The sequence below is a fragment of the Oncorhynchus tshawytscha genome, linkage group LG10 (genome assembly GCF_018296145.1).
Source record: "Oncorhynchus tshawytscha isolate Ot180627B linkage group LG10, Otsh_v2.0, whole genome shotgun sequence".
Taxonomy (NCBI): Eukaryota; Metazoa; Chordata; class Actinopteri; order Salmoniformes; family Salmonidae; genus Oncorhynchus; species Oncorhynchus tshawytscha.
This window is the reverse complement of record NC_056438.1, coordinates 28,636,411-28,652,448: the sequence shown is the minus strand read 5'-3', so window position 1 is coordinate 28,652,448 and position 16,038 is coordinate 28,636,411. Positions and strand designations below refer to the sequence as shown.

The window sequence follows — 16,038 nt, the reverse complement described above, 5'->3', positions numbered from 1 at the left end:
ATGCTTATTTTTCATAAACTTTTACTACTATACTGAACAAAAATATAAACGCAACACGCAATCATTTCAACGATTTTACTGAGTTAAAGTTCATATAAGGAAATCAATCAATTGAAATTCATTAGGCCCTGATCTATGGATTTCACATGACTGGGCAGGGGTACAGCCATGGGTGGGGCTGGGAGGGCATAGGCCCACCCACTTGGGAGCCAAGCCCACCCACTGGGGAGCCAGGCCCAGCCAATCCATAATGAGTTTTTCCCCAGAAAAAGGAAATACTCCTCCCCTTCATCAGCTGTTCGCACGGTTGGTCTCAGACGATCCCGCAGGTGAAGAAGCCATATGTGAGGTTCTGGGCATGCGTGGTTACATGCAGTTGTGAGGCCGGGTGGACGTACTGCCAAATTCTCTGAAATTATGTTGGAGGTGGTTATGGTAGAGAAATTAATATTACATTTTCTGGCAACAGCTCTGGTGGATATTCTTTCAGTCAGCATGACGATTGCACGCTCCCTCAACTTGAGATATCTGTGGCATTGTGTTGTGTGACAAAGGTGGACCTGTATAATGATCATGCTGTTTAATCAGCTTACTGATATGCCACACCTTTCAGGTGGATGGATTATATTGGCAAGGGATAACGATTAGGGCTGTAAACAAATTTGTGCACAACATTTTAGAAAAATAAGCTTTTTGTGGGATCTTTTATTTCAGCTTATGAATACATGGGACCAACACTTTACATGTTGGGTTTATATTGTCTTCAGTTATACATATGCTGCTGCTACTACTACTACTACTACTACTACTACTACTACTACTACAACAATAAACCGATATGCATGTGCGTCAGACTGCATTGGAACCAGGGTCTCCTGTGTGCCACAAGACTAGGCATTCTAATGCAAATCTTCAGGTCTCGTGCAAGGTTACTAATCACGTGAGTGTGGTTCACGGAAGCACCTCAGTTAAACAAAGCACCAGGTTTACATGTGGTCTAATAAAATGTCTTTGTCTGTGTTCTTCCAGATCCATGACTGTGGGGACAATGAGGGGACCCAGGCCAGCCTAAGCTGTGGTGGACCAACCAGAGGCTTCAGGAGAGGAAGGGGTTAATGCCATTGGAGTCATGAACATACCCTGCTGTCCATGTAACACCAGATAGCTCTGACACACTCCTCCTCAGTGCTCTCTCTACCTCCCCTTTTCCCCCCTTTCCCAAAAAACAAAATCTCTGTACACGTACACACTGACAGTATCTCTTGCCACAAAATTGACTTAGTTTTCCTAAAAAGCTATATCTGGATTCCAAGGACTGGGATTTCTATTTGGAATAAGGAGTTTAGTTGAGGGACGGAACGTTGTGTGTAAAATTATCGGAATTCCCCCTGCCAGTCCACCGTCCTCGTTTTTCCCTGTGAGTCCCAGAGGCACCAACCAATGGAGAGACGGAGAAGAGAGACCGGATAAAACAGCAGAGAAATAGAGCAAATCCAGAGAGAACTGCTGAATCGGCAGGGTAGGAATCTGCAATTGGGTCCTGTGAGGGTTTTGCTTCTCCCACACTTTTCCCAGCCTAGAGAACTCTCCTTAGCGAGTACCAGACATAACAACCATTATTTACACTTAAAAAACAAACAAAAAACGACAACGACAGCTGCAACTACGCTAGGCCGAGCTACGTCCCTGTGTGGAGGATTTGAACCGATAGGAAGACGATCGGGATTTAGGATTGGGATCACAACCATGACGAGGGGGTTGAGGTTTCCCGCGTGGCCCCTGGCGTTCCTCAGTCTGCTGGTGACGACCCGGGCGCTGGAGTTCGGCGGGGCCCCCGGCCAGTGGGCACGCTACGGGCGTTGGGAGGCAGGCTCGGTGGGCGAGCTGAGCTTCAGTCTGAAGACCAATATCAGCAAGGCCCTGGTGCTCTACCTGGACGACGGCGGCAACTGCGACTTCATGGAGCTGCTGATCGCCGGTGGGCGCCTCCAGCTGCGCTTCGCCATCCACTGCGCTGAACCCGCCACCTTACACATGGAAACCCGGGTCAACGACGACCGCTGGCACATGGTGCTCCTCACACGCAACTTCCGCGAGACCCTGCTCATGGTGGACGGCGAGACCAAGGTGGCGGAGGTCAAGTCCAAGCGGAAGGAGATGGCGGTGGTCAGTGACCTGTTTGTGGGCGGCATCCCGCCCGACGTGCGCCTCTCAGCCCTTACGTCCAGCACGGTGAAGTACGAGCCCCCATTCCTGGGCCTGATCTCCAACCTGAAGGTGGGTGAGATGCCCCCTACCCTGCTCAACAGCCAGGGCATCCAGAGTGACCTGGAGTATCTGTGCACCAAGCAGAACCCCTGCTTCAACGGAGGCTTCTGCTCCATCCAGTATGGCGAGGTGCACTGTGACTGCACACACACCCGCTACAAGGGAAAGTACTGCAAGGAAGGTGAGACCATGACCTGGTTGACTAGCTAATACCAGTTGTTTCGAATGCTCCTTTTTAGGTGGTTCCATGGTTCCAGCAACTGTGGTGAATGCATAACCGGGACATCTCAGTCCATGTTGGTTTGGCTCGGCTCAGTACTAGGAAAAAACCCTTAGCATAATATAGGTAAGAGGCAAGCTTGCTAACATAGTGTACTGTCATCCTCTTCTTCAAAGCAGTGCAAAGCAAACAAGCCCCCAGTGCTAATGTGTATGTATTATTCTAATGTAGACTTACCTTTGACCTTTGGAAGGAACCCATGCTACACTCGTCGAAAAAAGGATTCCAACGTTTTTGGGGGCTTTCTCCATAGGAGAACCCTCTGTGGAAGGGTTCTAAATGGAATCCAAAAAGGTTCTATCTGGAACCAAAAAGGTTCTATCTGGTACCAAAAAGGTTTATTCAAAGGGTTCTCATTTACATTTTAGTCATTTAGCAGACACTCTTATACAGTTAGGTGGGACAACCACATAAAACAGGCATAGAAAGTACATTTTACCAGTAGAGTCAGAGATAGAAGGGGGGAGGGGTCAATGCAGGTGCTGGTTTGGTTTTATAAAAATTTAATTGGGGGGTGGGGGTCGAGGTGAGGAGGATTATTTAAGAAACTGATTGAAAAGGTAGAATTTCAGATGTTTTCGGAAGATGGGCAGGGACTCTGCTGTCCTAGCTTCAGGGGGAAGCAGATTCCACCATTGGGGTGCCAGGAGAGAGAAGAGCTTGGACTGGGCTGAGCGTGAGCTGCCCTCCCTTAGGGGGGGAAGGCAAAGAGCAAAGTTCCCTCAAATTGTTTTCATTACTGAGCAAATATCAGGTCTGCTGAGCGCAAATTCTATGAAACTTCCAGCACGTGTTTATCATAAACACTGAGGCTGGACCCGCTTTAAGTTAGTTTTAACAGTGGTCAAGTAGGCTACTCTGACTACTACCGTCAAAAGCAATGGAGAAAATGCATCCCATAACATTTTAACATGGAAATAGCTGTTCTATCATTCAGTCTATTGAAGCAGCCAATGTGTGGTGTTCAGTGTAGCCTACATTTCATTAGACGTTTGAAAAAAGCATGCAGGGGTTGACATTAACCTGTTTATCCACTGAAGGATGTGACTGAAAATGTTGTTTGATGCAAGAAACCACTTTCAAAATAAAATGCATCATTATTCCCATACCATTATTACAGAGAATCAGACAAATTATGCTACCCTCTGCCTATTGGCTACTTAGGTTATTGAAGCCTGTCTCAAAATACAACACTGCCCCTTTAAGACAAAAAAAACTCTGTTTACCTGACTTGCCTTCCAAAGATGTCTAGAAATGCACATGTTTTGTGCTTTTCTAGGAAACAATCACTCCCCCGTTGCTGACTACAAATGATTAACAACGGTCCTAATAACTCATTAACTAGCAAAGGATATGAACACATGTACAAATGTGCACGTCTCTACATTTAGCTCTCGCTTTGAACTCTAAACAAGTTAATAAACAGATCACTGACCATTTCGAATCCCACCGTACCTTCTCCGCTGTGCAATCTGGTTTCCGAGCTGGTCACGGGTGCACCACAGCCACGCTCAAGGTACTAAACGATATCATAACCGCCATCGATAAAAGAGAGTACTGTGCAGCCGTATTCATCGACCTGGCCAAGGCTTTCAACTCTGTCAATCACCACATTCTTATCGGCAGACTCAATAGTCTTGGTTTCTCAAATGACTGCCTCGCCTGGTTCACCAACTACTTCTCAGACAGAGCCCAGTGTGTCAAATCAGAGGGCCTGTTGTCCGGACCTCTGGAAGTCTCTATGGGGGTACCACATGATTCTCGGGCCGACTCTTTTCTCTTAATATATCAATGATGTCGCTCTTGCTGCGGGTGATTCCCTGATCCACCTCTACGCAGACAACACCATTCTGTATACATCTGGCCCTTTGGATACTGTATTAACTAACCTCCAAACGAGCTTCGATGCCATACAACACTCCTTCCGTGGCCTCCAACTGCTCTTAAATGCAAGTAAAACCAAATGCATGCTTTTCAACTGCACCCGCCCATCTGACTAGAATCACTACCCTGGACGGTTCTGACCTAGAATATGTGGACAACTACAAATACATAGGTGTCTGGCTAGACTATAAACTCTCCTTCCAGACTTATATTAAACATCTCCAATCCAAAATCAAATCTAGAATCGGCTTTCTATTTCGCAACAAAGCCTCCTTCACTCACGTCGCCAAACTTACCCTAGTAAAATTGCTTATCCTACCAAATCGTCGACTTTGGCGATGTCATCTACAAAATAGCTTCCAATACTCTACTCAGACTGCATCCAGTTTGCTATCACGGTGCCATTTTGTTACCAAAGCCCCTTATACCACCCACCAGTGCGACCTGTATGCTCTAGTCGGCTGGCCCTCACTACATATTCGTCGCCATTCCCACTGGCTCCAGGTCATCTATAAGTCTATGCTAGGTAAGGCTCCGCCTTATCTCAGCTTACTGGTCACGATAACAAAACCTACCATTAGCACGCGCTCCAGCAGGTATATCTCACTGGTCATCCTCAAAGCCAACACCTCCTTTGGCCACCTTTCCTTCCAGTTCTCTGCTGCCAGTGACTGGAATGAATTGCAAAAATCGCTGAAGCTGGAGACTTATATTTCCCTCACTAACTTTAAACATCATCTGAGCAGCTAACCGATGGCTGCAGCTGTACATAGCCAATCTGTAAATAGCCCACCCAATCTACCTGCCTCATCCCCGTATGGTTTTTATGTACTTTTCTGCTCTTTTGCACACCAGTATCTCTACTTGCACATCATCATCTGCTCATTTATCACTCCAGTGTTAATCTGCTAAATTGTAATTACTTCGCTACTATGGCCTATTTATTGCCTACCACCTCATGGCATTTGCACTCACTGTACATTGTGTCGCATTGCTTTGCTTTATCTTGGCCAGGTCGCAGTTGTAAATGAGAACTTGTTCTCAACAAGCTTACCTGGTTAAATAAAGGTGAAATAAAAATGTATAAAATTTAAAAAACAAGCGTGACCACTCATGCTGTAAACACAGTCCAGTTCAAAGTGAATTGCACAGATCCATATATGGAGATGGTGTATTTGCATATAGGCCTGCTGTAGCTCTGATTGGTTATGGCGCACTGCTCTGTGGAGAGTCCAGGCCTGAGTCATACATGTCAATGCAATAGAATCTTAATCCGATGCGTTCTGCCTACAACAAAATCACTTGCATAGTTAGTTTTGCCTACTAAGTCTTGCATAGTTTGTTTTGGTATGTTGCATTAAATATTGCAGGTTGTTTCGATCACAATTCCCACAGTAAAGGGAAACATTGATAGCATTAACTAACGGGGAAAACTCTGAACTTCACTCTACTTTCTAATCTCGTGCTTTTCTGCCCACACTGATATTTATAATGCGCGGCAGTCCCAGGGGATTTCCGCCCCAGTGCACAGCTTTGAGGGAACATTGGCCAAGAGACCTGAGGTAGCAGAACAGAGTTCTCGGGTTGGGGTGTAGGGTTTGAGCATGAACGCTTGTAGTGGATGCAAGCCTCGACTGTAAGCCAGTGGAGTGAGTGGAGGAGCGGGGTGACATGAGAGAACTTGGGAAGGTTGAGAACCAGGTGTGCTGCAGTGTTCTGGATAAGTTGCAGGGGTTTGATGGCACAAGCGCGGAGCCCAGCTAGCAGTGTGCTGCAGTAGTCCAGAAGGGAGAGGACAAGTACCTGGATTAGGACCTGTGCTGCTTGCTGTCTAAGGTATTGTCATAGTCAGATGTTGTAGAGCATGAACCTGCAGGAGCGAGTCACTGCTTTGATGTTTGCAGAGAACGACAGGGTGTTGTCCAGGGTCACGACAAGGTGTTGTCCAGGGTCACGACAAGGTTCTTTGCGCTCTGGGAGGGCGACACTGTGGAGTTGTCAACCGTGATGGAGAGGTCTTTGAGCGGGCAGGCCTTCCCCGGGAGGAAGAGCAGAGCCGTCTTGTTGAGCTTGAGGTGGTGGGCCGCCATTCACGTTGAGATATCTGCCAGGCATGCAGAGATGCGTGTAGCCACCTGGGTGTCAGAAGGGGGGAAAGAGAAAAGTAGTTGAGTGTCATCTGCATAGCAATGATAGGAGAGAACATGTGTGGATATGACGGAGCCAAGTGACTTGGTGAACAGAGAGAAGAGGATGGGGCCTAGAACTGAGCCCTGGGGGACACCAATAGCGAGAGTACATACATAGATCCTCTCCACGTCACCTGGTAGGGGTGACCTTTGCTCACAGCCGAAGAACCCTTTTAGGTTCTATACACTGTAGCACCTTTCTAAGAGTGGAAGCTAGTGACTCACACTTTGAGAGCAGGCCCGTGTGTGATGTCTATGTTGTGGGAGAATGTATTGTGGAATAAAGGCCATTCTTCTCTTGGCACAGACAGAGATGAGTGTGATAAATGAACAGAAACAGATGGAATGGAGATTCTCATCCTTTTGTTCTCTGGAGAAGGAGTTCGGGGAAACATGGTGCAGGTGCACGATACAGGCTGTTGCAGCTATTTCTCTGTCAAAGTTCCCATCGTTTAACTGATAAAGGAGACAGGGTTGTTTTGTAGCATTTGATTTAGAAATTTTACTGGGAAAAAAAATGTTAGGTATATTTTTGGGGCAATTTATGCTTTATTTGATAGAGGAGAGATGGTGGGAAAGAGTTTTTGCTGAAATAGCAGTGGGACAGATTTGAACCCATGCTGCAGCGGTCCATGTGTTCCAGGGGCAGCGGTTTAGAATGTGAGACCACTGTAGGCCACAAGATCAGAAATGTTTTGGATGTTGGTGTTGTAATGTATGGCCTATATTTGCGATTAGTAAAGCTATGCATGTTAACATGGCGGGATGTAAGAAGCAAAGGTAAATGTTTACACGTAGCCCCCTTTTCCCTCTCTCGCTTACCCTGTCTCTCCATCGCTTCTCTCTCTCCACCATCCCCCAAATGTCATTTCTCCCCCTCTGTTGCTCTCTGCACTCACCACCATTTGCTTTTGGAATCTGTTCCTCTCCTGTCAGCTTATGTCAAACTCTGTTGACTGTAAATCTCTGCCGCTCCTATCTCTGACACATCTCATCACCTGAATTATCTGTGTTTTCCCTCTCCTCTGTTTCTCTTCTCTGTTATTTCTCTCTCTCTCTGTTCATCCTGCAGCGATTCCTCTACCCACCTGGTATCTCTTCTCTCTCTTCAAGCTATCTTTGCTCTCCATCTCTCTCAGCCCCACCCCTTCCGCCGTTCTCTCTCACTCATTCTCTCACTCCCACCACTTATCTTTTCCTCACCTTTACCCGCGGTCAGCATTTCCAGATCCCCCCCCCATTCCCCTATCTCGCTCTCTGTCTCACTATCTCTCTCCCTCTGTCCGCCGCTCCCTTGCGCTCCCTTGCACCACTTATCTACCTCTCCCTTCACCCTGTCTGTATCTCCGCCTCTTTCTTTCTTGCTCTGTTTCTCATTCTGTATGCATCCCTCTGTGTCATTGGCATTTGTACAACTTTCTTTGTCCGTTTACATTTCCAAACAGAAGTGTTTATACATATATATATATATATATGTGTAGCTATTTCACTACTAACACTAAACAAGCCTGAATTTCCCCACTGTTCTTGACATTATTATTATATTCAGAAAGCTAACTGCTATAATCAATGGGGCACAGAACACCTCCAATGTACAATATGATGAAATGCCATGTAATTTGGGAGATCAGGTAAACTGTAGCCAGTCAGGGTGCATGTGTTAACCAGATTTTTGGGGGGTATAAGTTTATCAGAGATGAGCTTCACCAGAGATGATGCATTGGATGTTTCAAGTAATGAGGATGTGGCAACTGCATCAAAAATACATCTAGTCTGTGCGGCCGCTGAAGTTGTCATTTTTTGGAGATCTGAAGTAGGGCTACATGAAAGTCAGCATTTAGGCTGTCATTAATATTATAGTAGTAGTCCAGCAAATCGAAGTCATCAAAATGTGCAGGTTTTCACTCTCCGATCACAATGTGTTTGATGAACTGTTAGTGTGTGTGTGTGTGGAATTGACCAACCTCATAAGCACACACACACAAAGACCCACTTTTTCATCTCTTGCTAGAGGAGGGTTCTGTCTTTGCTGTTTGCCAGGACCTCGAGAATTCCAAATGCAACCACTGCTGGTCTGGTCTGGGCACTGGTCCGACAGTCCCCGCTCCCTCACTTCCCCCTTAACCTCTATCAGTTTTTCTATTTCTCCATCCCTTTCATTTCTACCTTTCTCTCTCTCTCTTTCTCTCTCTCTCTCTCTGCTCTGTGTTAGATTGCTTGTGTGTGGTTGCTGAGAGCAGATACAGCCTGGCTCTTGGCTAAATTGAGAGCAGAATACCAATGTGATGCCACTGTGACTGCAGGAAACATTTGTCCTTTTGAAATAGAGTGAGGAAAAAGAGATGGGGTAGAGACGGAGATAGAGGAAGGGAGGGATAAATATGAGAGAGAGATATTCATTGGGTCTGTGTTCATTTATTTCAGAGCTGTTCTTTGGTTTGAGCAATGTAAATTGGGTCATTATTCCTTAGCGCCAGGGCAGTTGTGTATTTGTTCCTTTTATCTAACACGCTGGTGAAAATGTAAAGGTCTCTCTTTCCCTCTTTTTAGTTGGTTTAAGACATCTAATGGCTTTCCTAACCAAGGCAATTTCTGGCTGTGTTAGCTCTGCTGTGAAAATAAGCCATGTCAATGAACTGCTTCCAAGAGTTTGTTTTTATTTCTTTTTTTAAAAATGTAACCTTTATTTACTATTGGGTACAGAAGGGAATTGAACAGAAATACAGAAGGAAACGTGTCAACACACTTGTATCTTCCCAGAGGTTCATGTGTTCACATTTCAACAGATGGAAAACGCAGTAAATAGGTTAACATTTCCTGAAGAAGAGATAACGTTGATTGATTTTGTGTTGTGCTATATTTTTCTCCAGTCAGCTAATGATCAAGAATATGTGTCGGAATAGAAAAAAAAACCGAATCGACCTATAACAAAAGTTCACGTTTCAGAAAGTTTATTGAGCGGGAGAATGGAGAAAAGGGGGTGGTTGGCTCTGCTGCCATCATCAACAGTCCCATTGGTACCTTAGAACTGTGCTATTATTTCCCTCTTCCTTCCTGTCAGTGCATCTTACTTGAGCTCCAGGTCTGGAAGCCGCCGAGCTTTGATGTAGTTGTCAGAAGATACCAGAGAGAATGTGGGCTGACACAAAGAAATGGCTTTCAAGTCGGAGAGAAGGAATGGAACGAAGAAGGAAAAGCATTTTGATACTCATAAAACCATATAGTACTCTTACATGTAGTACGATCTGTTTCTAGCGCGCACGCACGTTCATTGGCCTTCCTGGTAACCAATGATTTCCCAGCGTTTCGAGCATCGGGGAGGTTCTAATTTAAAAGGGGCTGCGTGTCACCTGTGCGGGCTGTTGTTTTTATAATTGATGATGACCCTGGCCTTTCTCCAGTATCGCCCCCATCGGCAGCGTCAGCTCTTTGGAGTCCTCACTCTCACTACGGTTATTAGAGGTTAAATGAGCTATGGCAAAATGGCCGCCCCAATATTAATACCTTCCCTCCATTTCCCATAACTGACCTAGAGAAAGAAAGAAGCGTACTATGTATAGGCCCTTAGCTATAGTGGAGGGAGAGCCTACTAGATATTGTAATACATATATTGACCCCCCCCCCACACACACTTATCAGAAGATGATCGGGATCATTAAATCATCATTAAATCTGCCATTTGTTTCCTCAATCAATGATAATGTGGAATATAGTATCTGTTTAAGACGCAGGAGCCATAGACGGTCAGGCCGGTTGTCACATTTCAAGGTTTGTTCGCTCGATAATCAAAGGGTGTTGCTGTAATTGCAAAATGTGAAATCCTATTTGTTGTCTGCTGAAGTGAAACAGATTATGGCCTTGCATTAAGTGCCTGTGCATTGTCAGAGTGGGGGAAAGGAAGTGTCTGGGGGATTATTGTGCAATTTCCATAGATGTCATTAGCATTATGTTTATAGATTCATGGTCAAATGCAAATTGGCAGGAGATGAGCTATATTTACCATTTTATTAGTCAAAAGGAAATACTGTGAGCTGAGAAGTTTTTGTGCAAACAATATTGGAGGATATACAAAAAAAAGGGAGAGTGGGATAAATTGAGACATTTCTTTTAACATTCCGCATCACTACGTCAAAGGGAAATGTAGTGTTCTTTCCAACAAAGATATAGTGCATACATATTCTTCAGGATGTCGTGTATCACTGGGAATAATCAGAATTCATCTAAACATAACAGTTTTTTGAAAACGTAGCTTGCCCAAAAGAATATGGGGTAAATTGAGATCAGGGATGGGGTAGAGTAAGAGTGGGTTGTGGTGTCCTGTGACCGTGGGCGATAGTGCTGATAGGTCAGCGTTTCATTCATTGAATGGGGTCTGGTATATTGTATATCTTAAATGTATGCCTACATTCGGATCTACTCTAGATCTCTCTCTGTTCAGTAGCAATTTAGTTGCCTGGCGACTCAAACTGAATTATTCCGCTGCTCTATCATTCGACTGCCATCATTCAAGTTATTTGTGGTGACCTCAAAATGAGGGGTGTTTGTACAAAGAAAGGTCAACAGCGATTGGATCATCTCTAACCAATCAGATTATCAGCCGGTGACACATTTTTTTTGAAAGAATTACGCTTTGGCCTAGCACATCAGTGTCTGGGGCCAATCAGAAGGTCTAGAATGATTTTCAATTCTAGAACTCATCGGGGAGGTGCTCCGGTTCAGACTCACTTCAGAGAAGAAACTAACCTCCGTGGGCGTTGGCGTAGCGTTTGGCCGGAGCAAGAGTCTGAGTAACCAGTCAACCTTGCTGCTGCATCGAAAGGACTTCTTCTCTTCTCTCCAGAACCTCAAGGGGGGCTTTAGATCACTGCTTGTTTTACGTCTGTACACACAAGGGCTTGATGATGTCTGCTCAGTGCATTTTCATTGTTACAATCTTGAGTTCATATATGCATGGAACATTGTACAAATACTATGCATATTATGCGTAACACTGACTAAATGTAATCATCGTTTGTATGGAGTATGGTGGCCATAGGCTCAACATACCCCAAGGCAAACATTTAGGTATAGGACCTCATATGGTAGCTTATGGAGACCCCTACTGATGTAAAAAGTAATAAAACATAAAAATGAAATGATCTACTTTGGTTTAGATCCAAGCATCACGAAACTTATAACACCATAAATTCATTTGATTTTGTGAAAAATAGCTTTTTGGACCTATCTTGCTTATCACTTTTTCCATGTAGTTTCCTCCTCCACAGACTCCATTAAATTATATCCTCTTCCTAAGTAATTGGACACACAATTCATTGTGTCTATGGTTTCCTAGAAACAAGGGTTGGCTCAACTCTTTCAACTTACCACACTCATCCCTAGACTAGAGCAATGTGTAGTTTCTAACTATAGTCCAAATTGCCCCATATCTTCAAAGAAAACATCAATGACATCTTAAACAACAGGAGGACAATTCAATTTCCACTTGACTAAAACATCCTCACAGTAAATGACACACCAAGCCAAAAAATGTAGTCCAAATCGCAGTAAATTCCAATATCCAGCCCATTCTCCAGCTGTATAGCTCTAACACAATCCAGAGGAGGCAGGTTGAGACAGCAGGCGGGAGGCCCTACTCCAGTTGGCAAGCTTTGTAGTAGGGAATCAAAAACAGCATCTTCGCTTGTTAACACTCAATTCGGTCTCATCACTTTCAACATACGGCAGGACTTGGGTCCCTGAGGAGCCCTGGAGGTAACAGCCACGGCCCATGCGCATCGGGAAGGCAAACCCCTTTTACCATGCTGCCACAACCTGGAGTTAGCGGTATAGCAGCCACGCAGCATGCAGGCAGAAGAAACCATTCATGCTTGTTACAAAAAAACACTGCTTCTGTTAGCCTTCGGGAGTCTGTTTTTGAAGTGATTTTGAAGAGATATGGATTTATTTGAATGGCTAGTTGTACACATATTGATGCACAGTATATTAAGCTGCATTTTAGGAGTGCAAAGGGCACACTAACCCTACAGTAGCTGTGACCACCCACAACTTTCCACTACTTATGAAAATGGGCCTGTACTCATATTTACCCTCTACTGTACTTGAAACGCAGCACTGAAAGTGCAAAATAGCGCCTAATAATCCAGAATTCAAACGAATATCTCTGCTGTTGTTCCAAATTTGGCCCAGGTGGCGAGGGGATAGGAGACGAGGGGGTCTCCATGGAAACATGGCGAGGGACAGAGGTAAAAAAAAAAAAACGAGGACGTTGAGACTCATACATCACTGTAATAATTGCGCTTTACCCCCACCAGCAACGGCAGGAAGCCCTCGTCGAATGATTGATGAACTCCCAATTAACTTGTCCTGTATACATAAATAAATGTGTCGCTAATGAGCAGGGATTCAGACCTCTATCCTGCATAGCAGCCAGACAGGAGCTAGATGCTCCCTAATAACCTTATCACCATTGTCAGCCATCTCCTTCCTTGTCTTTTGTCTCTGACGGGAACGAGGCTCTGGCTAAAATGAGAATCGCACTGTCCGATTTCCCCAGAGCCAGTTAGATAATGTCTAATGAAGTCCTATATCTGACCTTCCATTCCGCCCACTCTCAGATGGTGAAGTCTCTTTTGGCTCTGTCTGGTTGCTGGGATCTGGGATGCGTTACATAACGGTGTATTTACTACAGTAGGAATAGGACGTTGGTTGGGCGGGTGCAGTTGTGTTGACTGCTTGGAGCTCTGGGCTCTGTTTTGTAAATTAGCATGCAGCGGTGGCAGTTATCTCTTAGCGTCGTCATCGTCTCATAGACTTCAGGGGGATTATCCTCCCCCCGTTCTCCTCTACAATCCCACAATCCCCAGATCTCTGTTCATGTGTGGTTATAGCCAGGGGAGCCCCGCCACGACAAGAGCCCACACCGAAAGGTGCCGCTTGTGACCCGCTGTTTAATTAAAAGGATGAGCGATGCTCCTCTGCCACCCGCGACCTTCTTCCCCACAGAGGGGTGCCGCTGAGCTGGCTTTGCCCTGCTGAAGCTCACCCTTGGGCAGGAAAGAAATCGCACACATCCAGGGAGTCTGTGGGGAGAGTGGAGCGGATCAGGCCGGATATCCTGCTCATTCCAGAGGAAAGGAGTATGCGACTAGATGGAGAGGATGAACAACCCTGCAATGCTGTTCTCTGCACCTTTTTTCCCTCTCCGTATCTATATATATTTTACTTTCTCTCTCCATCTTCATCTCCTCTTCTCTCCCTCCACAGCTCATGCATTTTTCCTCTCCCCTGGACAGAGAGATGGAGACCGACTCCTCTCCTGCTTGGCCTCCTGATAGATTCCCAACGTCCTCAAACAGACGGAATGTGAAAGCCCTGTTCTGTGGAGGTGCAATGCTTTGATCAAGGCCTGCGCGGTTGATTCTCTATACGCTTTATCTCTTTTTCTGTAGCCTCTTGTTCTTCACTCTGTGTGATTGCTGTCTCTACTGATTCTCTCTCTCTCTCTCCGCCAATCCCAGCCTCGTAACATTCCTAAAGTGTATCCCGTGAAAACGTCTCCAGATGAGAGACTGGCTTAATTCTCCTAATCCCCTAATTCCCCTCCTCTTATTCGCACCGTCTGAATACATTTATGCAGGTATCTTCTCCTTTTTTCCCCGACACACAAAGCATTAATAGATTCAAGCGCAAGGTGTACTTAGGTGTATGCGCACTTAGGTGTATGTTTTTGACTCGTAAGTCTTTCTCGCGCTTGTCTGACAAAGGCAGCGTTCAGGCAACCGAAGCGCAAGTGTTGATGTAATGTTTCCAACCAGCTGCCTTGCTCCTCTCCCAGATGAGCTGTTACCTCCCTTGTTTTATGCCCAGAGCCAGAATGGCTGTGCACAAGCAATTAAAGCAGCCCTCTTTCCCCACTGTCAGTCTGTGACTGGGTGGGGGGGGGGGGGGAATGAGGCGCTGCAATAAGTCCGCCTCGCACGTCCCCGTCACACGTGTCACTTCCCATTCATCCCCATTATGGGTCAGGACGTGACAAGACACAAAATGGAGTCTTTCAAGTAAGCCTTTTTTTTTCTTCCAAAGACTGAGTTGGGTTAGTTTCATGTCTCATCATGTCAGTACTGATTTATAATTATCTGCTGCGAGAGACATTATTTCTTCACCTATTCATAGGGGAATTTGTAAATTCTCACTAAGATGTGATCTAAGCTTAAAATGGAGTAGAACTGTCGAAACAATATTACTCAAGTGTATACTGTACTTATCGATCTGAAACCTAAACCTCAGCTTTAAACTTAAACCTTTAAACTTAAACCTTTAAACTTAAACCTTTAAACTTAAACCTTTAAACTTAAACCTTTAAACTTAAACCTTTAAACTTAAACCTTTAAACTTTAACCTCGGCTTATGCATAATAGATATGGGGGATATTACAACCACTTCACGGAGTGACCTGCATTTTAACATACTCTTAGCGATGTTATATTCATCTTTTTTTTATTTAGACAGCAAATATCGATCTGTGTTCTTCAATGGCTCGTTCAAACGACACCTCAACATGGTCTCTCAGTACCGAACGGCAGTTGTGTTCAGTGGCGGGTGATTTTATATCCATGGATTTCTGTGCTTCCACTGAAAGCACTAACTTAATTAGTCTTGATTTTTTACAGTGACAGTCTCCCAACTCTTTGTGAGGACTGTTAATTAACTGACTCAAAGCCCCCCCCTAAGGACGGAAGCCTGGAGAATAGCTGGATGATATTATCAGAGACAGAGGGCAATTCCATGATAACGGAATTGAGCTGAGACTCCGATTTTTCACATAAAAATGTATGACAAGCAAAAACCATTGATTTCAAAATTGAACAAACCATACAATCCTATGCACAATGACTACTTTTAGCAATTTACACAGAACATTTTACAAAAAACACATTTAGTGGAATAACTGTGCAGATGCTAAATTTGGTTAACAGAATTTCAAAAAAATCTCCCTCAGATTATGTGACCGCATTTTCCAAAACTCTGTTAAATATCTGCTCTGAATTAAGATTAAAAGATGGCTGCAGAAAAAATGGGGTGTCAGCTATGACATGACCCCTTGATTTAGAAACATATTTTTGAGTTATGGAACTACATTGAGTGAAGTGGATTTACACTCTCTAACAGAATTGCTGTAAAAATGTTTTATCATGTGTCCATTCTCTTCATGGTGATGTATCCTAAATATGTATACAAAGGTAGATATATGCCAAATGTGCTTTTTAGGAGTATTATTATACTACAGTACTAAACTCAGCAAAAAAAAGAAGCGTCCTCTCACTGTCAACTGCGCTTATTTTCAGCAAACTTAACATGTGTACATATTTGTATGAACATAACAAGATTCAACAACTGAACAAGTTCCACAGACATGTG

General features: G+C 44.6%; 1 protein-coding gene across 5 annotated transcripts in view; it reads left to right on the top strand.

Moving 5' to 3' along the window:
• LOC112261015 (neurexin-2-like) overlaps window positions 1-16,038 on the top strand; it is a 935,354-nt gene that overhangs the window by 100,631 nt on the left and 818,685 nt on the right. For all 5 annotated transcript variants that reach the window (XM_042328452.1, XM_042328453.1, XM_042328454.1 and 2 more), the window contains exon 2: window positions 1,030-2,449. In XM_042328452.1, coding sequence (XP_042184386.1) covers window positions 1,747-2,449 — 703 coding nt within the window. In that variant the 5' untranslated portion in view covers window positions 1,030-1,746. The remainder of the gene's footprint in view (window positions 1-1,029; window positions 2,450-16,038) is intronic.